This window comes from Ctenopharyngodon idella, chromosome 9 (genome assembly GCF_019924925.1).
Source record: "Ctenopharyngodon idella isolate HZGC_01 chromosome 9, HZGC01, whole genome shotgun sequence".
In the NCBI taxonomy this organism is placed as follows: Eukaryota; Metazoa; Chordata; class Actinopteri; order Cypriniformes; family Xenocyprididae; genus Ctenopharyngodon; species Ctenopharyngodon idella.
Genome location: NC_067228.1, coordinates 2,802,268 through 2,827,581, shown reverse-complemented (window position 1 = coordinate 2,827,581; position 25,314 = coordinate 2,802,268). Strand labels below are relative to the sequence as shown.

The window sequence follows — 25,314 nt, the reverse complement described above, 5'->3', positions numbered from 1 at the left end:
TCTTATGATAAAAAGTGTTTAGATGGCTATAGCACTGTAGAAAAATCAGTGGTATTTATTTATTTTATATATATATATATATATATATATATATATATATATATATATATATATATATATATATATATAATATAAAATTGTCATAATGCAAAATAATCTTAAATATAGCCTTGATTTTTTTTTTTTTTTTTTTTTTTTTAAGACAAATATTTGTATGTATGTTTGTTATGTATGTTATATATTTATAAATATAGTTCTATAGTAAAGTATTGGGACATGTTCTTGACATTATTTATTATGTTTATTTATATTTATTTATTGATTTACATATAGTTTGTATAAATTTAAAACTATAAAACAAAAACCATAATGATGTATAAATATATAAATATTTAAATCATATATCTTAGTTTTGTTTTTGTTTTTTTTGGCATTTCTTAATTGAAGGAAAAAATTGTCAATGCAAAAAACTTAATCATCTTAATCAGATTTTCTTTTAAGAAAAATATTTTCTTATTTAGTAAATGTATAAAAATATAGCATTCATTTATTTTAAATACAACTATTTAATTTTAATTTATAGTCTTTTATTTTATATATATTTATTTTTGTTAAATCTGAATAAATTAAAAAAACATAAAACAAAAACCATCATGATGTAATACTTTAAAATTTAAAATATAAATTTAAAATTTAAATTTTTATTTTTATTTTTTAAATGTTTTGCATTATAATAATACTTAATTGGAGGAAAATATTATTATATATCATAATGCAAAACAAATTTTAATGGCCTTAAACATAGGCTTGATTTTCTTTTAAGAAAAATATCTTCTTATTTAATAAGTATACATATACATAAATAAACCTCTATATTAAAATATGATTTGGCTTTGATAAAAGAAGCTTTGTCATGATAAAAAGTGTTTAGATGCCCATAACATTGAAGAAAAATCAGTGGGATTCATTTATTTTAAATACAATTTTATATATATATATATATATATATATATATATATATGGCAATAATATTTAATTGAAGGAAAATATTCTTAATTGTCATGAAAATTGTCATAATGCAAAAAAAAAAAAAATCTTACATTACATATTTATAAAAATAGTTCTATAGTAAAATATGATTGGGACATGTTCTTGACCGGCGGTGTGAGATTTACTCATGCATATAAACACACACTTACATATGCAGACAGTAAATGTGGTGTGTGTGAGTGTGATTGCAGCTGATGGTCTGTGATGCTGCTATTGTCTTTCAGCCTCAGTGTCTCTCACCGTCCATCACCAGAGACTCTACTGAGCAGCGATGCCAGAACACAAGATATAAATGATAGATGTGCTTGTCTGCCACCTTCATGCGAGGCTGTTGCTTCATTTATAGTTTGCATAGACATTAACGCCACAGGACACGTCGCAGCTGGAGCTCAAGCATGTTTTCTTAGATGCTTTTGTTTTTCTCACTGTTGGCCATTTGCGTTATTAGTGAAAGATTTGGCTAAACGGATTATGTTTGTTTGATTCTGGTGTGTGTGCATTGAAAATTTATTGATTGTTCCTCATGTTATTTGTCAGATATGGAGTCAGCGGAGAGGCTGGTGTCCCCGACTTCCAGTCAGACCTCTATAAGAGCTGCGGCAAACCCAGAAGACTCGTCGCCAACAACACACAGCAAGAGCGGTAAGAAAACACTCAGGGATATCAAACACAGAAAGCCACGAGCTGATCACACCCCTCGACAAGATCTGCTCCCTCTTGTTACTGTTTCTCTCTCAGACGCGCTTTACAGAACATGCCATAGGAATGATCTGGAGATTTCGGTAAACGGCATGATTTTAAAGGATTAGTTCACTTCAGAATTAAAATTTCCTGATAATTTACTTACCCCCATGTCATCCAAGATGTTTATGTCTTTCTTTCTTCAGTTGAAAAGAAGGTTTTTGAGCAAAATATTCCAGGATTTTTCTCCATATAGTGGACTTCACTGGGGTTCAACGGGTTGAAGGTCCAAATGTCAGTTTCAGTGCAGCTTCAAAGAGCTCTACATGATCCCAGACGAGGAATATGGTTTCTCTAGATAAGACCCTTCGGTCATTTTCTAAAAACAAATAAAAAATTATATGCTTTTTAACCACTAATGCTCGTCTTGCACTGCTCTGTGATGCGCCACACATTACGCAATCATGTTGGAAAGGTCACGTGTGACGTAGGCAGAAGTACCAATCTGGTGTCTAATGGGGCGTTCACACCAGATGCGACAGTGCGCTAATAAATCGCGCTATTCGCGCGTAGTTGGACGCTTGAACATTTTGAGTTTACTCGCTTCATTCGCGCGTGAAATTCGCTTCATAACAGATGCGAATTCGTGTCATGGAGGGGCTTCTGCCAGACGGCTCCAGTCTCCTTGCGAAATGGCAGACATTGATTTTGTTGAGAGGGTAGATGCGTTTGTGCTATGGAAGGCTGAAAAACGGTGTAGACTTGTTTGGCACCGTGTCTGGGTCCATCAATATGCACATATATATAGCTCAAATTGAGTAAAGAGCATTTTTTACAACTTACCAGATTGTCCGACCTCCTCACTCACTTTCTTCCAAGCAAGATCTTTTTTATTCCTGTTTCTATAAAAGTACGAAGATGTATCGTACAGCTCCGGGTATCCACATACAGCGACGATGATTTTGTCCTCCATTGTTGTTTCGGATTTCTGCCTCCACTCGCTACATCGTAATCACGTCACTACTGGAGCAAGTTCCTGATTGGTTAACACGGCGCGAATATTCACAAAAGTTCAGATTTTTCAACTCGCACGATTCGCACGAATCACGCGTTATGCGCGTCAAACGCCCGAAACGCTCAATTCGCGCCGCAGGATGTCTGTCGCGTCTTTGCATTGACTTAACATGTAAATCACTCACGCTTAACGCTTCATTCGCGTCTGGTGTGAGCGCACCATATGTCAGACAAATCAAAGACTAAGTTAAATGGCCTTTACAAGAAAGGTAAAACAACGATGTCGGACGATTTTGAAGTTGGAGGAGAAAATGAGATGGAGTTTTTCGCCCTACCACGCCACACGTGACCTTTCCAACGTGATTGCGTAATGCGTGGCGCATCGCAGAGCAGTGCAAGATGAGCATTTGTGTATCATTTTATTTTTTTTAGAAAATGACAGATGGTTTCTCTAGATAAGACTCTTATTCCTCGTCTGGGATCATGTAGAGCTCTTTGAAGCTGCACTGAAACTGACATTTGGACCTTCAACCCGTTGAACCCCAGTGAAGTCCACTATATGGAGAAAAATCCTGGAATGTTTTCCTCAAAAACCTTAATTTCTTTTCGACTGAAGAAAGAAAGACATGAACATCTTGGATGACATGGGGGTGAGTAAATTATCAGGAAATTTTAATTCTGAAGTGAACTAATCCTTTAAGTAAAATATGGTAACAATTGATTGGATATTACTTCTGAATTTAAGCCTTCATTTGATTACCACCGATAATAAATTTGCACTAAATCATAAATCCAGAAAGATTAAAACCGATAACATAGAATTTTTGAAGAAAAAAAAAAAATATATATTATTCTCCCTATTATTGTAAAAAAAAAAAAAAAAAAAATTCTTATGAATCCAACTGATTAAACATGCTTTTTGATTTTTAAAATTTACTTAAACCATTAAAATGGAATCCCTAAAAATTAAGAGAGAAGATCTGGAATTTGGGAAAAAATAAAAACCGATATCATAGGACCATAAACATGTAATTGTTTGTATTTGTAGTTTCATGATTTCAAAAATTTGGAAAAAATGTTTTATTTCATAATGCCCTAATTGAGGCACTGCTGCTTTTGCCTCCATGGAGAAAACAAGACAAGAAAGAGCAAGGTCGGAGATCTAGCAACACGTATGATCAAGATGACATGCTCACTTTTACCATCAGTGCTGTCAGCGGAGACACACACGCACGCACACACACACACACACACACACACCTTATTAACAGATCATGAGTATGACACTGTGTAAATGGTGAGTTCAGCTGTCTCTCACACTTCTAACAGTTGGACAGAAAGTATAAAGAGCTGCTTTATAAATAAACCCTAACAACTAGACTGACTTCTGCCCGTCTGCTGATGACCTCTCATTTAGCCTGTGCGATCTGAGAGATTCATCAGAGATTGTGTCCTTTTCCTAAACACGTTATATGCGGGGCGGGTGAACGTCTGCTGTTTATGCAGACGCTGTCAGATCAGCCTAACCACAAAAATAATATGCAAATTTATAAATTGCGATGTGTGCTTTTCTGCGTCTACTCTTTGTTCTGTCTCATAAGAAATGCCAAGAGAAAATCTCTCCTTTTTTCCCATATAATTACTAGAGGTTTCTTCCTCAGTGATGAATTATGTATCTGAATCTCTCATTTTTTACACACACAAAAACAATCATACACAAAAGATAACCTGTTTTGACCAGAGTAATGAATTTAGTCAGGTGTTTATGTGTGTATATTAGAGCTGATATATTCACAGTGATCAATTTCACTCAATTACAAAGGTAAACAAATTCATCCTGAACACTCTGTTTATATATATATATACTATATTGAATCTGAGGATATGAAACGACATGTGACCGGTGAGTAAATTATGACAAGATGTTTATTTTTGGCTGAATTATTCCTGTGATTTTTGTGAAAGAACAAAAATAGTGAGTGGTAAAGCAAATACATTTCACATACTTATTTTTTTACTTTCCTCTTGGCGGGTCAATTTTGATTATTCCACCTCTTGGAGTGCATTAATATTTAAAGGCTGTTTGCAGACGTCTTTGCCTCTTGCAGTGGAGATGAGGGGGGACAGTGGGGAGGGATGGAAACCAGCCTTTCGGCCGTTTTTTCCAGCCATTTATTTTCACCGTCTCATCCTGTATCGACGGGCCGAGCCTCAAAGGAGCTGACGCTAAATATGCAGCTCATTAGAATGAGATTCAAAGCAAAGATGTGCCTTTTTTTTGCATGTAAGCGGCAATCACAGCAGCTCGAGGGACGAGGCTCTTTTTTTGTTTCTCTTGAAGGGAATTTTTCCTGTGTCCAGCTTTTGTGGTCATACTCTATTCTCTGCAAATCCCTCAGGAGTTTTAGCAGTAAATGACTTGAGGAAAAAATAAAAGCCTTCAGCCCACCTAAGCAATGAAGAAAAAAGATGTATGAAGGGCTTTTAATTTATGCGTGTGGTTTATAGAAGCGAAGTGCATTACTGAAATACAATGATATGAGATATCTGACCTGTTTTTAGTACATAAAATACTTTTTTAATAAAATATTTTTTTCTTTTTCCTTTTTGAAATAGCATCATTTTTTGTAAATCTACACTTATTCCTTTCAAATTACTGTGAATAGTTGTTATGTATCCGACTGTTATGCACCCATGAGATATTTTATGATTTCTCTCTTCAGGTCATTTGTTCCGAATGGTTGGCAATCAGGGCTTGGGAATTTCTTCAGTTTCCGGTGCCTTTCCCATGATCAATCACCCAGCCTTCAGTCTGCACTCCTCTTCTCCTCTCCGATCTGAATTCGGTGGTCTGGGAACTCTGGGAATGTCGGCTGCTTTGGCCGCCCGCTCTCAGCTCGGAGCTTTGCCAGGTATGTTGGCTCAAAAGATGTCATTAGCTTCCGGTGAAATGATGCTAGTATGTGTCTGCTAGAGCCGCACGATTAATCATTAAAAGATCAAACACCCATGCGATCTTACTCATAAATGACAATGGTTCGCCTGCTGATCTGCTGGGATTTTCAGACATAACCATCTTTAATTTTTAAGGGCTGCCCCCTAATATCTTGTCATTAGTCGGTGAGAAGAGGCTTAGTCAACTAAAATTGTTATTAGTCGGTTAGTCGCAGAAAAATTTAAAACTTAACAGGAATTAGCGAAATCACACAGTCTGTGACAGACAGATCGTTAACGGCAAGAAATCCAAACATTCATCATTCATCAACCTCAAATATGGCTTATCACTTGAAATATGTAAGTTGTAACTATTCACAAGTCCGCTCGCTTTAACGTTAACCTAGATAAATGTGCGCTATTATTAGGTTCATTTCCAAGTGTTTGTGTGGAGAGTGCGCTTACTGCGTTACAAGGAGGCGCCGGCGCGATCACTTGCATTTAACTTAAAATACACTGTCATTTTTGGTCATACAGATAAGAATAATCCAGCATTCGAAACTGTAAATGGTTTGCTTTTATTTATGTAAACTCACAATAACAAAAAACGTTGTGCTTTTGTAAAATAATGAAAACAAACAGGATGTGCTTTCTGCCGTCTCGATGAACTACAAAAATGAACCGAAACTCAGCTTATACTTGCCCCACAGACATAAGAAATATATCTATATGGAAAGCTTAAAATGTCTATTTTAAAATGAACAGATTCAAATCTAAAACAAGTATTCTCAGATTATGTAATCCATATAAAACGTGCATATAGGCGCATCCACTACTGCGAGATGACGAGTTGGCATCGTCGACTTCATCACTGCAGCCAAAAACACACAAAACACTATCAATAAATTATTAAAAAGATCAGACAGTCTCCTTCTGTTTTTTTTACTCCACATTCATAATCATAATTTTTGCTGGTGCTCTGCTGAAAGCTTTATTTGTGCGTTTGAGCGCTGATTATGTAATATATAGGTGATTAAAGGCTCATTATTATGATTTAAATGGTTTATTAATATAAACGCAAGATTAGTCGACTAATCGCTTAAAAGAACGACTACTAGTTGACTATAAAAATCTTCAGTCGAGGGCAGCCCTAGTAAGTTTTATTTATTTTTGGGGCTGGGAGTCAAATGTGAACTGCACATGTTTTTGTGAGCACATGGGCAACATGTATCACCTTTATAGTGCTTTTCATCAGTCCAGCGGTCCACGCTGAGGCCATGACATTTATGAAGGCCTGAATGCTTCGGGTCAGAGCTTTGCTTTAACCTCCTGTAGCGGTTTCAGCCCCTTAAACGCCTCGTGATAAGCAAGGTTTCTTTCTGAGCAGGAGCAGATGAGCAAGAGATCGGGATCATACAAATCTGTCCTCATTCTGAAGGACATTGAAACTTTCAAACAGACCTAAAGTGATGCTTTTAAGGTTGTAACTTGTATTCATATGATGCTGATTATTGTGTAGGACATGCTGTACTATTTGTCTTGAAGTGGATGTTTACAAGAACCGTGTGTTTGCAGATGGATGTGTGAGCCATGTGTGAGCCAGCTTTTGGAGAAAATAGCATGTGATGTCTGCTTTAGATTTACCATCTTCAGCATGTTTATAATGAAGGACTGAAATGAGAGTGGATGGAACAAAACACTGCTGTTAGGGGATGAAAACACACACACAATCTGAAGAGTAGAGGCCTGTAATCACAAGATGGATTTTCTGTAGCTCTGAATCATTTAGCATCACTCCTGAATGAAGTCAGTGACTGTTTGTATAGATTTGTTGCTTTGTTTGCTTGGATTTATGAGCTAGCTTGTTTGTGGTTATGGCACAGTTGAGGATAAATTAAAGCTATTTTTGTGCTGTTTTATGGACACTTCAAGCAGAGGTGAGGTGCTTATGTGTCTTGTGTTATTGATATGGAGAATGAGAACAATATACAGAAACAGGCTTTAACACGATACAGTATCTGTTGCATGTATTTTTAGTACGCATATAAATATTTTTTAGCACAGCTCTATATATAAAATTTAATATATATATTATATCCAACTTTATTCACATATACTCACATGAAGCAATATATATTATATAGCAAACCTCAACTGCCTGATTTTTCTATTTCTTAGCAAAATAAGAAATATTTTTTCTATATTTTTTTTTATATAAAGTTAAATATATGAGTTGGGTTGAAAATGGACAAACCCAGCGATTGGTTTGTTTTAACCCATCGGTTGGGTGTTTGCCCAACCTGCTGGGTAGTTTTATTTAACTCAACTATTGTTTAAAAATGACTGTATTGCTTGCTTAAAATGAACCCAAAGTATGTTGGAAATTAACATTTATTAATATGTTTAATAAATAAACATTTATCAATAAGTTTAATGAATAATAATTAAATAATAAACATTTATTAAATTGCTTATTAATAAATGTTCACATTTTGATTATTATTGTTGCCTCTAGTAATTATGTGTCTGATTTTTAATTTCCAACCTATTTTGGGTTCATTTTAAGCCAGACATATAGTCATTTTTAAACAATAGTTGAGTTAAATAAAACTGCCCAGCACGTCGGGTAGACTGTTAACCCAACCGCTGGGTTAAATAAAACCCAATCACTGGGTTTGTCCATTTTCAACCCCTCTTGGGTTTTTTTTTTTAACCCAGCCTTTTTTAGAGTGTATACTTTATACAATATAGCAAATCTGCTCAATTGTTTATCGTCACAAAATGTTATCTATATTATCACCCAGCTCTAATCTGATAAATGTGACTATAAGGCATGAAGATATTTAGATCAAATAAACATTAACATCATAATTTTCTGTGAAGCCACTTTGAAACTGTTTATTGTGAAAAACGTTATATAAATACATTTGACTTGACTTGATTCAATGTGTTTGATTGGTGTTAGAATTTGGAATCATTTTGCCCTTAAGAAATGTCTTTAATGAACTACAGCTGCAATAACAGATACAAATGAGAAACTTTGAAGACTCTCGAGTCTCTCATGATTCTATGAAATGTTAAATTGTGCTCCTCTGTGTTTCCTTAGATTGGTGGCGTTCTGCAGACGCTCAGGGTCAAGGGTCAGCGGCCTTTTTTCCTCATCTATTGGGTCTGCCGGCATTATTCAGCATGTCGTCGCTGAACCATGAGCAATCCCTCCTCCAGTCTCATGCTCCCCGACGCACTCCTGCTAAAGGTGCGTTAATTATGCTTTGTGTGTGTATTTTTATTCCTAAAAGTAATGAGTTGCTTACCTTGACGACATGTTTAGATGTCAGTGTGCTCCAAACATGAAGGCTGATTCATAATATAGGCAATATAAATATTCTACCTTCTAAGATACATTATTGTGCCCAAATACTAAGAGAAAAATTGCTTTTGTCCTTCTAAAATTCACATTATATTACATATACATTTTATTAATTTAAGACGCTTTTACCAAAGCGACTTACAAATGAGGAATACAACAAGTGTTTCATCATTAAGAGGCAATAAACTCGAGAAGTGCTAGTAATACAAAGTTTCAGACATTGTTTAGAATAGTACAAGCTAGAACAGGGAGGGACTGAGGAATAGTGAAAGGAAGAGGAAGAATTTTTTCTGCTGATGGAAGAGGTGTTTTCAGCTGTTTCTTGAATATTTTCAGGGATTCAACATTCTAGGTAGGGTTGGGAAAATCATTCCACCAGCAAGGAACAGTGAACGAAAACATTTTGGAAAGTTTTTTTTGTATGTCTCAGTGAAGGTACCACAAGGCATCACTCACTTTCAGTCATGTGTAGATGTTTGATTGCACATGATGGAAGTCTAGCCAGAAGAGCATTAGAAATGACAATGGCCTGGACGAGAAGTTGTGCAGCTTCTGTTAAGAACGGCCTGATTTTCCTGATGTTGTGCAGTGCAAACTTGCAACGTGCTCTTTTGAGGTTAGCTGGTCATCAAAGATTACCCCCAAGATTTCCGACCGAACTTGATGGGACTATTGTTGATGTACCTAGCTGGATGGTGAAATTGTGTAGTACAGTCAGAGTGGCAGGGAAGACGAGAAGCTCTGTTTTTGCTAGGTTGAGCTCTAGGTAGGCCTGTCACGACAGCTACTTTTTGTTGGGCGATATATTGTCCCAGAAATAATTGCGATTATGCAATATTATTGTAATTTTAAGACCATTGATGAACGCGGAAGTGCAGAGAATGGAGCAAAACAAAACACAGGTCACGAATTAGAAGTCTAAAACGAGAATTTTTAAAGAGAAATGTGAGAAGATGAGCTTGAGTTTGTTGCCCAGCCCTATTTGTTTAAACCGCGAGAGGCGTCTAAGCTTACGATACTCCTACATTTTGCGTCATACATCGCATCAGGGGCTACTCTTGTGGCGCAAGTCAACTTGCGCAGCATGCTTATGGTTGTCTGCCGAAAGCTAGTTACTTTAGTTTATAAAGTTTTAAATATGGATATTTTTCTTACAAAATTGCTTTTTTTTTTTTTTTTTTTTTACCCGTTGCTTCGCTTCAGAAGGCCTTCATTAACCCCCGGAGCCGTATGGATTATTTTTATGATGGATGGATGCATTTTTTGGGATTCAAAACCGCACTCCCATTCAATACCATTATAAAGTTTGGATGAGCCAGGATATTTTTAAATATATCTCTGATTGTGTTCATCTGAAAGAGGATAGTCATATACACCTAGGATGGCTTGAGGGTGAGTAAATCATGGGATAATTTTAATTTTTGGGTGAACTAACCCTTTAACTTGAGCGCCCCGGTTTATAACGCCACGTCATGCACAGGATGCTGCGAAAGACGCGATTGCAATGGACAAACGTGCACGTTTGCATGGAAAAACGGCGCAGTGGAATTCAAAAACGCATTCTCTGTGAAAACGAACTAGACACTCACGACTGCCGCTTCCCGTATGAAATGGCCTAGCTGTGAGTGTACACCTTTTCACGCTCTGTCATGTTTAGATTTGCAGCGGAACAGTGGATTGTGGAAACCGAGTGCATTTTGACTGTAAAAAATTGTTTGTAGTTGTCAGGAAAACACTATAACGCCTCAAAAGATGCCTTTTTTTTCACCTGTTGATGTCCGTCCTCTGTATGAAGGAGCTGCCTGAGCCTCGCAGAGGCAGAGCAATCGGCAAAATGTGGTAACATTCATTTTTGTGTAAACATACTAAGCGATATATATTGCGTCACCAAAAATGATCACAGTCATGTCCATATATCGTGCAATATGTCGATATATTGATTATCATGACAGGCCTAGCTGTAGGTGATGTTCCTTCGTCCATGCCGTGATGTCCATCAGGCAGTCTGAGACCCATGCAGCTACTGTTGGATAATCTGGTTGAAATTAAAAGTAGAGCTGTGTGTCATCAGCATAGAAATGATAGGACAAACCATGTGTCTATGTGATGGGTCCCGGTGATGTAGTGTATGGAGAAGAGGAGAGGTCCTAGAACTGAACCCTGAGGAACCCCCGTGACCAGTTGATGTGATTTGGATATTACATGTGAGGTAAGATTCAAACCAGCAAAGTGGAGTTCCTGTGATGTCCAGTGATGAGAGAGTGGACAGAAGGATCTGATGATTAACTGTGTCAAAGGCAGCAGATCCAGTAGATCCAGCAGAATGAGACCTGATGATTTGGAATCAGTTTTCACTAACCGTCAGTCTCGGTTCAGTGGCCGCTTTTAAAACCTGATTGGTTATCATCCAGTTGGTTGTTCTGCGAAAGGAAACATGATACTCATTCAAGTGTTTCCGCTATGAATGGGAGAAGAGAAACGGGTCTAAGATTTTCTACAAGAGAAGTGTTTAGTGTAGGGTTTTTTAGCAGTGGATTCACAATGGTGGAAATTCAAAATATCAATCATATAACAACACAGATAAGTTAAACTTTTCAGCATGTTTTTCTTTTTAATAAGTGGGTAAACTGTGATAAACAAGATTTGTTTCACACTAAACCACAGCTGCTGTATATGACATGTTGATGCGTCTATGTTCAACTATTTACTGTGAATCTCTAGCCTCAGGACTGAAACATCCTGCTGATGCTTTACAGTATTACATATAAACTGTATGTATTTACACCTCTACTATACTTGTGGTGAAAATAATCCTCGTTGATTTCACAGGCATCTCACATTCACTGTTTTTAGATGACATGCCAGTTTTCCTAAATTCGGGCTATGTTTTAAAACCTAGTGAGCTTGGTACTTTGTATATAAATAAGAAAATTATTTTGCCCATTCATTTTTAGTTTAATCTACACTCTAAAGAATTCTGGGTTAAAAACAACCCAAGTTGGGTTGAAAATGGACAAACCCAGCGGTTGGGTTAAATGTTTGCCCAATGTGCTGGGCAGTTTATTTAACTCAAATATTGTTTAAAAATTACTGCTTAAAATGAACCCAAAATATGTTGGAAATTAACATTTATTCATATGTTTAATAAATGAACATTTATTAATAAGTTTAATGAATAATAGTTAAACAATAAACATTAAATTGCTTATTAATAAATGTTCACCTTTGATTATTATTGTTGCCTCTAGTAATTGTGTCTGATTTTTAATTTCCGACATATTTTGGGTTCATTTTAAGCCAGCCATATAGTCATTTTTAAACAATAGTTGGGTTAAATAAAACTGCCCAGCACGTTGGGCAAACATTTAACCCAACCACTGGGTCAAAACAACCCAATCGCTGGGTTTGACCATTTTCAACCCATCTTGGGTTGTTTTTAACCCAGCATTTTATTAGAGTGTAGTTACTCATACTGTAACTGAATATTTGTTTGTTTCATACATTATATTTTCCAAAGCAGGTTTGAATGGTTCAGTTAATGGAAAAACAAACTCGAGCTCGGCCTCTTCTACACCCTCTCCAGCCCTCAAACCTCCAGATCAGACCAAGAGCCTGAAAACCAGGCCAAAACCAGCACTAAACCAGCTAGAAGAGAAAACTAGACTCAAAACAAAGGACCAGGTAAGGATTACATGACATTTGAAATCATGAAATCATGAAATCATGAAATCCTGTCGTTCTAAACCCGTACATTGTTGTATTCTCTTGTGGAACTCAAATTTTTCATTTAGTTAATTAGTTGACTTGTGTTAGTAGATAAACTGTGTTTAATATTTTCCTGATATATGCAGCATTCGTATCAGTATGCTGTGAACCACTCACTGCAGTTTACACTTTCTGTCAAAAAATATTATCCACCTATTTTTAGATTGTCAACTGGAAGGACAACTAAAAGCAGTTGTTTGTGTAAACAAAGAAAATGTGTGTGTGTGTGGCTGCTCCTGTCGACTGACATTGCTCTTCCTGACAGAAGCTTCCTAGCAAGGTGCCAGATGTCTCCATCAACAGCGACAGCCAATCAGCATCCAGCTCTGACAGCTCAAGTGATGCTCTTAGCAGTTCTGACTCAGACGACCTGGAGGATGTTGACGACGATGATGATGATGATGATGATGATCAGAGTGATGATAGTGTGGACTTGGAAAAGTGCGGAAAAGATCCGAAAGGTATCCGAAAGGTATGTGTTTCAATGAAAAACAGTGTTGTTAAGTTTATCTAAAGCTATTAAAAATTGTTTTCATTAGTTGAAATGAAGCTGAAATAAAATAAAATGCAATTATTAGATGAGATTTAGATATAAGTTAAGTTGAAGTACTAAAATGACTTAAACTAAAGCTTAAAAAAAATGGGTAACACTTTTTAATACACTTCCATTTGTTATTCGTTATTAACATAACTAAAATACTTATTATTTATTATTCTTAGTTGTTGCTAATTTCAACATTTATTAATCCATTATTAAAATCAAATGTTAAAGTTATTTAATGGACCTGAGAAAACATGAACTAATTATGAACAGTAGGATTTTTATTAACTAACATTAACAAAGATAAATACTGTAACTGCATACTGTTTTGCTCATTTTTAATGTTAGGTAACTATGTTAAAGGATTAGTTCACTAATTTACTCACCCCCATGTCATCCAAGATCTTTCTTTCTTCAGTTGAAAAGAAATGAAGGTTTTTGAGGAAAACATTCCAGGATTTTTCTCCATATAGTGGACTTCACTGGGGTTCAACGGGTTGAAGGTCCAAATGTCAGTTTCAGTGCAGCTTCAAAGAGCTCTACATGATCCCAGACGAGGAATAAGAGTCTTATCTAGAGAAACGATCGGACATTTTCTAAAAAAAAAAAAAAAAAAAAAAAAAAAATTATATACTTTTTAACCACAAATGCTCGTCTTGCACTGCTCTGTGATGTGCCACGCATTATGTAATCATGTTTGAAAAGTCACGTGTGACGGTGGAAGTACCGATCCAGTGTCTACAAAGCAAACGTGCAAAGACTAAGTCAAACGCCCTTTACAAAAAAAGGTAAAACAATGATGTCGGACAATTTTGGAGGAGGAGATGAGATAAGATGAGATGAGAATTAGAGTTTTTTTTGCCCTACCACAGTACTTCCGCCTATGTCACGCGTGACCTTTCCAACGTGATTACGTAATTCGCAGAGCAGTGCAAGACGAGCATTTGTAGTTAAAAAGTATATACATTTTATTTTTTTAGAAAATGTCCGATCGTTTCTCTAGATAAGACTCTTATTCCTCGTCTGGGATCATGTAGAGCTCTTTGAAGCTGCACTGAAACTGACATTTGGACCTTCAACCCGTTGAACCCCAGTGAAGTCCACTATATGGAGAAAAATCCTGGAATGTTTTCCTCAAAAACATTTTTTTTTTTCTTTTTTTTTTTGACTGAAGAAAGAAAGACATGAACATCTTAGATGACATGGGGGTGAGTAAATTATCAGGAAATTTTAATTCTGAAGTGAACTAATCCTTTAAGTTATTTCACTCTCGTCCCAGCCGCCATCGCACATCCAGGCCTTCAGGCCCATGGACGACCCCAGCACACAAACCAGTGTCATCCAGGCTACAGGTCAATCAGCCAGTGCAAAACCGCTCGAATTAGTCACACAGCAGCGCAGAAACCGAGACGCATCGTCCCCTAAAGACCTGCCTCTGTCCTTTCCAAAAACCGTCTCGCACTCATCGTCTCCAAAACCACCTTCCCTCACCCCATCGCCGAAGCCTCTGTCTCCGTCTTCCTCTCCCACACCGCCCTCCTCGAAATCCACTCCTCTGCAGTCGGACCGTCTGAAGAAGTGCAAGAATTACCTCGACGAGACCATTATCAATATCAGCAAACTCAAACAGGTGACAAAGTAACTTTATCAAAAGAATAGCTTTGAAATATGACTAGCATGTGTCAGTGAGATTTTTATTTTATTTTATTTTTTTGATAATTTTTATTCAGCAAATACATTAAATTGATCAAAAGTGACATTTATAATTTTTCAAATAAATGCTGTTCTTTTGAAATTGTAAATCATAAAAATTGTATCATTAAGCAGCAAAACTGTTTTCATCATTGATAATAATAAATGTTTCTTGAGCATCAAATCATCATATTAGAATGATTTCTGAAGGATCATGTGACACTGAAGACTGGAGTAACGATGCTGAAAATTCATCTTTGATCACAGAAATAAATTACATTTTACTATATATTCACACAGAAAACAGGCATTTGAAACTGTAATAATATTTCACAATTTTTACTGTATTTGATTAAATAAATACAGCCTCGGTGAGCAGAAGAGACTTTCGTACCAACCCCACTTTTTATCGGTAGTATATATCATACGCATAATTCAATTCTCAGCTTGACTGTTTATTATGAAAACAATCTTCTACATTATAATAAAAACAATATATTCTAAATATTGTTTTGAATATATTAGTTGCATGTGTTCCTATATTTGTGCGCATGAAGGCAACAATGAGTGAATGAGTCACAATGAATGACAGATGAAGTAATTGCATCTCCTTCCCATCAGCCATCACTACCTCAGGAGCCGATCAAACAGGCCTTTCCTCCGCCGTTGAGAGATGCACAGGAACCACAGAGCAGCCAGAAACTTCCATACAGTCCGTTCCTCCCGTCTCTTCCTACTGAGAACCACCATCCCAGTGCAGTTCAGGACGCTCCTCTGGCCCTGATTACCAAACATCGCTGCCAGAGCACACGTGTCCCTGATAAACCACTGCTGGCTGCCACCAGCCCCGCATACAACACCCCCATCAACCTCACCACCACGGCGGCCAGAGAGACGGGTCGGACCTCTACCTCACCTGGTCCAACTCCGAGAGCAGGCCGAGGGAAGGGCTGTAAAATGGCACAGAGGACGGTGAAGAGAGAGAGACCATCATTGGTGGAGAACTTCAGGGGGGCGGAGTCTGACCTCCCCGACAATAAAGATTCCGATGACTCATTAATGGAGGATGAGGATGAAAATGACATTTCAAACGACAGTCTCTCAGGTCAGCGTGAAGTTTAATCATTCATAGAGGTCACGTCATGAATTTTTGCTTATCTTTTGGGTTACACTTTACAATAAGCTTCCATTTGTTAACTTTACACACATCAGAGTGAATCTAACCGGATCGGGATTGAAAAACTCATTGTAAACTCACACTCTTGTGTTGTTTTCTCTCCTGCAGATTCTGACAGCAATTTAGACAGTGATTCTGATGATGACGATGGTAAAGATGAAGAGCTGGACACAGATTTAGAAATGGACAGAACGCCACTCAAACTCACTAATTCCTCAGCGTCTGTACTAGACTCCTCCCACAGCTCTAGCCCCGCCCCTCTCAATCTACAGGTTCATAAAACACCTGTCACAGCCACACCAACCGTTGTGACCAACTCTGGGAATTCAGCCAATCACAGCCCATCTTTCTCATCTCACAGTGTGTCTGCACCCCCAGGTATTGTAAATTATTCGAATTGTGGCAAATCTCTTGGGGGACAAAGACATTTATCCACAAAAATCAATGTAATATTTGTTTTTTGTTGTCATATTTTTGTCAGTTTGTTTACATTTATATTGTGATTCATATTTTTCGTCTTTGTTATCATTGACAAAATCAAAAACAGCCTTTGTTAATTAACATTTTCGTCGTCAGTAATGTCATTAATTAAATTAACACTCTTATTGATTTATTTATATATATAAATAAATAAATCGCGGTTGGAGCTAGAAACCCGTTCTGAATATATATTTATAGATAGATAGATCTAAAACAGCCTTTGTTAATTAACATTTTCATCAGTAATGACATTAATTCATTAATTAGCTACTGTGCTAACATTGTGTAAGATAAAGAAAGACTACTTGCTTGTCAAAATTATAATAACCTGGTGACTGTTTGGTTCAAAGATAAAAGATCATTGAATATCAGTAAATTATGTGTACCAAACAATCATAAAACAAAGATGAATATGTCTTTGTGAGGGGAAAATGAGGATCCACTTTCAAACGAAAGTCTAATCTGGATTAAATGAGTTCACTGTGACTTTAAATCTGCATGTATATGTTTCTTGTGATTTATATCGCTTATCTACCATGTCCCTAGGAAAAAGGAGAAGAGTCACAGATGAGAGTGCACTACGGAAACCTCTAGAATATGGGTGAGACGTGACTTTAAAGCCATATCATGTTACATTGACCATTCATTTCTTTTGATTAGTGCTGTCACACATTTGCAGGCCCAGAACAAACTTGCTTTTAACACAAATTTGTTTCTAACAATGCAAGTGTGAATGCTGTATGTGTCAATCTACGAAGTGGCGTTACTGTAGTTTGAAGAGAATCTCTGAGCAAGTTAGTTAAAGTCAGCATGTTTATAGCAGCTTCTATTTAACAAAAGCTCATCTGGTTTAATGACAGACATTTGAAGGACACTCTATCGCCCCCTTGAGTACAGAGGTTTGTTATTGCTACAGCAATGCAAGAATCGACGTAAAGTATGTAAACAAGACTGCACACTTGAGTGTACTACACACATGCATCATTAACAGCCTTTCATCTGCTGCAGCTGCTTCTCTTTAGAGAGAGAAAACGTTTTGTCAAAAAAAACACAATAAAGCCATCTGAGGGGGCAATAACTTATAATATGTAATCATATTAATCATATTGAAGTCCCCCTGTGGTGAAAATCAAGTTTTTAATGTTGTTTATATGTCTATGTGGTGTTTTTAATATGCTTTAAGACAAACCATGTGCAAATTCATAAGTCAACACCATTGACTTTTCTCTTTAAAACTGCAGTGATCTAAAGACCGTCTCAAAAACGCGGTTTGAAATCGCTGGTTACCTTGTAACCAATCACGTCAATGTGTGATCAGCAACAAATGGATCTCTGAACTGGTGTGAGTGAGTGGAGGCGGGGCTAATTTGCATATTCATAGATCCATGTATACTAAATTAGGCAAGGGTGTAGAGTTACACTGAAGCTATTTTAAGGCATGATGAAATTTTTTTAAAGGAAAAAAAGGTTAAATGTCATTTTGGTGATCAAAGATGAGTTTTAAGGGATACAATTATTGACTACAGGGGATTTTATATATATAATCAGATTCTTTTTTTAAATTCCTTTAGCACATCAGTATTTATCTGGCACAGAAACTATAAGATTCTGAAATAGAGTTACAGTTTGATACATTTGATACAGAATTGATACATTTCCACTAAAACCTATTAAAAGACACTTAATATTCAGTAATATTTTTCATTTGAATGCATTGATGCTATTGGATGAGAACAAAACTTTACTTGAATTTTGCAATATCAAGCAGCATAACAGACTAAAAATAACTGGAAGCTGATAACAATTTACAAATGGCCGCAGCACTCTTACGTAAAAAATAAGGTGGATAAAGCGCTATATAAATAAATGTGACTTAACTTGACTAAATGTAGTGGTCACGCTCTAGCTTGGGGAACACACATTCACTATTAACTATGGCTTTTGCCTCAATAAACTCCTAATTTACTGCTTATTAATAGTTAATAAGGTAGATGTTGTAGTGGTTAAGTTTAGGATTAAGGGATGTAGAATATAATCTAGGCTAGGCTAGACAAATAGGTTTTCCTGCCACTTTCCAGCCTACAAATGACTGACTTGTAGTTGTCTCATTTATGCGTGACTTCACTTTGAGTCTATAGCATGAAATGAAACTCTTTGTGTTTGCAGATGGCAGAGAGAGACGCGCATCACAAACGTGTCTGGACGTTTACGGGGAGAGGTGGCGTACTATGCTCCATGCGGCAGAAGGCTCAGACAGTACCCTGATGTCATCAAGGCAAGAGAACTTGTGTTCGACCGGTGTGGGCTTCTTAATGACCGATGCTCCTGCCTTTCTATTAATCTCATGTCTCACCCCTCACAGTATCTGACCAGAAATGGAATAAGCGACATTACACGTGATCATTTTAGCTTCAGTACTAAAATAAAGGTTGGTGACTTCTATGAAGCCAGAGATGGACCACAGGTAATTTGTTTCACTGTTTATTATAGTTTTACTATAATAAACATTGTAGTGTTGTATGTCCTTGGAGTTAAAGTGTGCTTCTTTTTTTTTTTTTTAAATATTAGATTAAAAAAAAAAAAAAAAAAAAAAAGCCATCTAAGCAATAATAATAATAATAATAATAAATAAATAAATAACTATTTTAGATATTATATTTTTTATTTTACTGTTATTACTACTACTACTACTACTACTACTGATTATTATTATTATTATTATTATTATTATTCAAAGAAATATTCTCTAAACAATGTTGTTTTCTGTGGTGTTAAAGTGTTTTAAATATTAATTAAAAAATATAATAAAATAAGCCACTTGATAAGCAATAATAATAATAATATAAATTTAATAAATAATTTTAGATATTATTATTATTATTATTATTATTATTATTGTATTAATTATTTTTATTGTACTATTACAACTACTAGTATAATTATAAATAATAAATATTTTATTATTATATATTTTTTATAAGAATTATTTATTCTCTGAACAATGTTGTTGTCTGTTGTGTTAGTGTTTGAAATATTAAATAAAAAATATAATAAATAAATAAGCCATCTAAGAAATAATAATAATAATAATATTGAATAACAAACTATTTTAGATATTATATTTTTTTATTTTACTGTTATATCTACTACTACTACTACTACTACTACTACTACTAATAATAATAATAATAATAAATATTTTTTTTTTTTTTTTTCAAAATTGTTTTTTGTGGTGTTAGTGTTTTAAATTTTAATTAAAAATATAATAAAATAAGCCATCTAAGCAATAATAATAAATAATTTTAGATATTATTATTATTATTATTATTATTATATTTATTATTTTTATTCTACTATTACAACTACTACTAATAATAATAAATATAATTATAAATAATAAATATTTTAATAAAATAATATAAGAATTATTTATTCTTTGAACAATGTTGTTGTCTTCTGTGTTAGTATTTTAAATATTAAATACAAATATAATAAATAAATAAGCCATCTAAGCAATAATAAAAATAACAACAACAATTGAATAAACTTTTTTTGGATATTATAATTTTTTTTTTTACTATTACTACCACTAATACTACTACTAATAATAATTATTTTTCTTAAATAAATGATTTATTCTCTAAACAATGCTGTTTTCTGTAGTGTGAAAGCGTTTGTTTTAAATATTAATTTAAAAAATATAATAAAATAAACCATCTAAGCAATAATAATAAGACATATTTTTAGATATTATTATCATTTTTATTCTACTATTACAACAACAACTACTACTACAACTACTGATAATAAATAATAATAAAATAATATTTATTATTTATAATTATATTTATTTTTTTCTAAAAATGTATTAATTTATTTATTCTCTGAACAATGTTGTTGTCTGTTGTGTTAAAGTGTTTTAAATATTAAATACAAAAATAATAAAATATATTATTTTTTCCCCTAATAATTTATTTTCTAAACAATGTTGTTGTCTTCTTCAGGGGTTACAGTGGTGCTTGCTGAAAGAGGAGGAAGTCATTCCTCGTATCCTAGCGATAGAAGGTCGGCGGGGTCGTCTGAAGAATCTTGACCCTTTAAGCAGTCCTGCCGGTGACCCCGCTCGCTCTCGCAGGAAAGGCCGAGCACCTGACGAGAGTGAAGCCGATGTTCTCAGCACCTCTGAGGCCAAACTACTGCGCAAACTGGAGGCTCAGGGTACCGCTTATGAAACTAAAACATTTCTAAAAATCTTCATTTCAATTTGCTATGTTTTAAAAGATTTAGTTCACCCAAAATAAATGCACATAGTTTTACTGTTTACTGCAATTCTTCTAGTTATTTAGAATGAGTCGGACATCTTGCACATTCAAGGAAAATAGCTTACTTCCTTGTTACAAAATAAGGTGGATAGTGAAACTTATATATAATTTCTGATGATGGATTAGTTCTAAAGATCTCCCGTATCTGGCAGAAATCGCACGGCAGGCGGCTCAGATGAAGCTGATGCGTAAGCTGGAAAAACAGGCACTGGCACGAGCGGCCAAAGAGGCCAGGAGACAGCAGGGTGAGCTTGAGCTTTATAAGATGTTTCTGGTTTCTAATACACTTTCTAAATCTGCTCAACATTTTCCTCTGAACTTTCAGCAATCATGGCAGCAGAAGAGCGGCGGAAACACAAGGAACAAATGAAGATTCTCAAACAGCAGGTCAGAAATCAACCGATGCCATAATTTCTCATGTCGTTTGTGTTTGTGCATGCACATCGTTGCTTTTGACACTTCAGATAAGCATTTATTTTTATGTACTGATGCATAAAATGCCTGTGGCTTCACATTTCATCGGTGAAAAATCCAGACTGCAGTTCATTCTGTCATTCCCGGCTTTTTCCACAGGAAAAGTTCAAGAGAATCCAGCAGGTCCGTATGGAGAAAGAACTCCGTGCTCGGCAGATTTTGGAGGTACTTATAAAAAAAAGTTTATATACACTAAAATATTATAAATGTAATACAAATGTAAATTTAAAACAAATTATATACACTATTGTTCAAAAGTTTTAGATTGGTAAAATTTTCTTCTGCTCACCAAGGCTGCATTAATTCGATCCAAAATACAGGAAAAACTTACATTTCAAATAACTGTTTTCTATATATAGTAAACTGTAATTTATTCCTGTGATCAAAGCTGAATTTTCAGCATTACTCCAGTCTTCAGTGTCACATGATCCTTCAGAAATCATTCTAATATGATGATTTGATGCTCAATTTCTGATTATCAATGTTGAAAACAGTTGTGTACAATTTTTTTCAGGATTCTTTGACGAATAGAAAGTTCATAAGAACAGCATTTATCTGAAATAGAAGCTTTTGTAACATTATAAAAGTCTTTACTGTCACTTTTGATTACTTTAATGCACCCTTGCTGAATAAGTATTAATTTCTTTCATTTCTTTCCAAAAAAGGCTTTCTAAAAGTGTATGTACAGTATAATTAAATACTTTAAAAATAGTATAATACAAATATAAATTAGATATGCATATATTTAGAAGTAAATACTTAAAGGTGCAATATGTAAGAATTTTGCAGTAAAATATCCAAAAACCACTAGGCCAGTGTTATATATTTTGTACACTTGAGTACTTACAATATCCCAAATGTTTGAAACTATTTGTGATTTGTGAGAAAATTGCAATTTTAACCAAGGCTCCGGGACGTGTGAGGAGTCGCCTGTCAATTGCGTCATACCCGCGTTACCCTCCGTTTCCGGTTTTATTTTGTAGAAACCATGGAAACACCAAAGACGCTTTTAATATTTACATGTTTTAATAAACAAGGGAACAACTGTTTTGATATATTTATAGATAGAAAACTCATTATTGTTATATAGCTCAACACGTTTAGTCTTATTGTTTAAATCGAATTTTCTTGATCTTTTTTGCGAGTACCATGCTTTACCATGTCTCAGAGAAAAACACTATTTTGTGAAGTAGCTAACATAGCATAATCAGATGCAGCTTTATTTTTAGTAACAGTAATACAGCATTTTCTCCATCATACAATACGGTTTAAAATGAATTTCATGCCATTAATCAACACAAGCCATCCAGCATTTAATATGATATTCCCTGCTCTGCTTCATACTACAGTAACGTTAATAATCGCATCCATGAACATGATTTCTGCCCGAGTCCTATCCTAATTGTTTTCCACCGGCTGTGAGGTAAAGACCACATGTCCCAAGATTCCACGCTTAAACTTGGCGTCATCAAGCTACGTCTTTGTTTTGAATAGGCCTCTAGCAGACAGAAAATCTTACATATGGCACCTTTAAGTATTATAAATTAAATATTTAAGCATACATGCAAAACTAACATTTTAGTATAAAAACTATTTGAAATGAAGTGGAAAGTGATTGAAAAGCTGCCAGCTTTGTCATCTGTTTTGATGACTTTACTATTATTTTGAAGTGTGGGAAGTAGTAGTAATAATAAATGAGGTGTGTCTGAACTTTAATCAGAAGAAGTTTCTGTCAATTTTCAAACTGATGGGAACAGATTGTTTATTCCCTTTGTCAAATAGGCCATTCCAGGATGACACACAAGTTTTAATAGAGAAAGAGCGACACGCGTCATAATCTGAAAATCACGCCAACCAGGGGACAAAAACAATCCAACCCTCTCCATTGACTTTGTATTGCTTGAAGCTGCCTCCTTGTCATTTCTGACTTATAACAAAAAAAACAGAACAATGTCTAAAAGCTGCTGTGTGACAGGGTGTACAGCAAACAAGCTAAAAAACACACAACTAAGTTTTTATAAGCTGTCAACCCCCCCAAAAAAACAAGCGTTTAAGGACACAAAAGTAGATATAGGCAATTGAGACAGAGCGCAACGTGTCATATTACCCTGAGAACTACGGCAACTGGAGGGGAACATAATCGGCGACAGGAAATATAATATATAAAAATATAAATATAATATATAAAAATGACATTTGGGTAACACTTTATTTTAGGGTTTTTTTAACTAGTTGCTTATTAGCATGCATATTACTAGAATATTGCACATATTTAGCACATATTAATGCCTTATTCTGCATGACCTTATTCTACATTCTTAATCCTACCCAATACCTAAACCTTAACTGTTAATAAGCAGTAAATTAGGAGTTTATTGAGGGGAAAAGTCGTAGTTAATAGTTTATATGTGTTCCCTATACTAAAGTGTTACCGACATTTGGATATTTGTTTACTGCACACGTAGGCATACTGAGTGTCAGGATCCCACAATTTATCCATTCTTCCTGCTGATGCTTCACATTTTATTGCCTGTATCCACTTTTGTCTCCTTAAAGGCTGGCTTTTACGGTTCGATAGCTTATAAAAACTTAATTCTGCACTGTAAAAAACAATAAGTAAAATTTACTTAATTTTTCTTTTGCAAGTTTTTGCACGCATATTTTTTAAGTAAATTTCAAATATGGAATTAAGTAACTCTACTTAACTAAGTCAAGTAAAATTAACAAAGAAAATAAATCATTTTAACTTGGACAGTAAAAGGTTGAGTAATTTCTACTTAGATGAAGTTTCTTTTGCAATACATTTTACTCAAACAATATAACACTGAAGTAAACCATGCTTTTAAAGTGTATGCTTAGAAATATCTAAGTAAATAATACAAGACACAAGACATTGTGCAGACACCATATCTTCATATTAGAAGTAACGCAGCACCTGAACACAGAGACCTCAATACTTGGTACACAATACACAATGACGGTAACATTCGATGGAACGGTTTTGAGTGTGAATGTGGCATTTTGAGTAGAAAATGAACTCCAAATGTCACAAAATGGCAAGTTACTAAACATAACCACAAAAGCAATGATAAAACAGTGTAAACAAAACAACGAAAAATCGACCTCATTAATTATTCAAGGCCCAGTGCATGATGGGAACACCAGTATAAGAAAAGCTGAGTAGTTTTACTTAATTTTATAATGTTTATATTTACGCTTTAATTTCTACAAGCTTAAATTGAGTACTACTATAGAATTTACTTTCATTTTTTTTAATTCTTGCCTTTTTCATGTAAAAATTACTTTTGTTTTTTCTGTAGTATTTACTTCACCATAAAATAATTTTTTACAGTGTGTGTTTTTTAGCTTGTTTGCTGTACACCTTGTCACACAGCACCTTTTAGACCCTGTTCTGTCTTTTGTTATAAGCAAGAAATGACAAGGAGGTAGCTTCATGCAATGCAAAGCCAATGGAGAGGGTTGGATTGTTTTCCCTCCCGGTGTGGGTGTGGCCTAAATGTCTCTATATTAGGAGAAGATTCACTAACATGATCTTTCTGTCAAAACCCTGAAGCATCTTTTATTACATTGTGCTGTGAGAAACCTTTTTTTACTCAGTTAACACTTTTGAAGACCAAATATAGTTTTAGAGTTTTTATCAAAAATGGAAAAAACCTGATATAGATTTACCATAAATTTTCTCGCCATGAAAATAGTCACAGAAGCTGGCATAGCATTAAAAAATAAAAACAAACAAACTGAACTTTAATCAGGTAAAACATAAAGACACACATATCACCACTGGATTTTGTCT

The 25,314-nt window shown here is 35.0% G+C and overlaps 1 protein-coding gene across 13 annotated transcripts in view; it reads left to right on the top strand.

Moving 5' to 3' along the window:
* Window positions 1–25,314, top strand: part of LOC127518294 (bromodomain adjacent to zinc finger domain protein 2B) — a 99,795-nt gene that overhangs the window by 48,921 nt on the left and 25,560 nt on the right. For 7 of the 13 annotated variants that reach the window (XM_051904754.1, XM_051904749.1, XM_051904756.1 and 4 more), the window contains exons 3-17: window positions 1,588–1,692; window positions 5,469–5,657; window positions 8,786–8,935; window positions 12,567–12,730; window positions 13,080–13,286; window positions 14,635–14,985; window positions 15,669–16,152; window positions 16,333–16,602; window positions 17,251–17,305; window positions 18,871–18,979; window positions 19,067–19,168; window positions 20,709–20,922; window positions 21,179–21,271; window positions 21,352–21,413; window positions 21,600–21,665. In XM_051904754.1, coding sequence (XP_051760714.1) covers window positions 1,590–1,692; window positions 5,469–5,657; window positions 8,786–8,935; window positions 12,567–12,730; window positions 13,080–13,286; window positions 14,635–14,985; window positions 15,669–16,152; window positions 16,333–16,602; window positions 17,251–17,305; window positions 18,871–18,979; window positions 19,067–19,168; window positions 20,709–20,922; window positions 21,179–21,271; window positions 21,352–21,413; window positions 21,600–21,665 — 2,619 coding nt within the window. In that variant the 5' untranslated portion in view covers window positions 1,588–1,589. Of the gene's footprint in view, window positions 1–1,587; window positions 1,693–5,468; window positions 5,658–8,785; window positions 8,936–12,566; window positions 12,731–13,079; window positions 13,287–14,634; window positions 14,986–15,668; window positions 16,153–16,332; window positions 16,603–17,250; window positions 17,306–18,870; window positions 18,980–19,066; window positions 19,169–20,708; window positions 20,923–21,178; window positions 21,272–21,351; window positions 21,414–21,599; window positions 21,666–25,314 lie in introns of those variants that run through there. The other 6 variants (XM_051904748.1, XM_051904745.1, XM_051904746.1 and 3 more) reach the window with 6 other exon arrangements.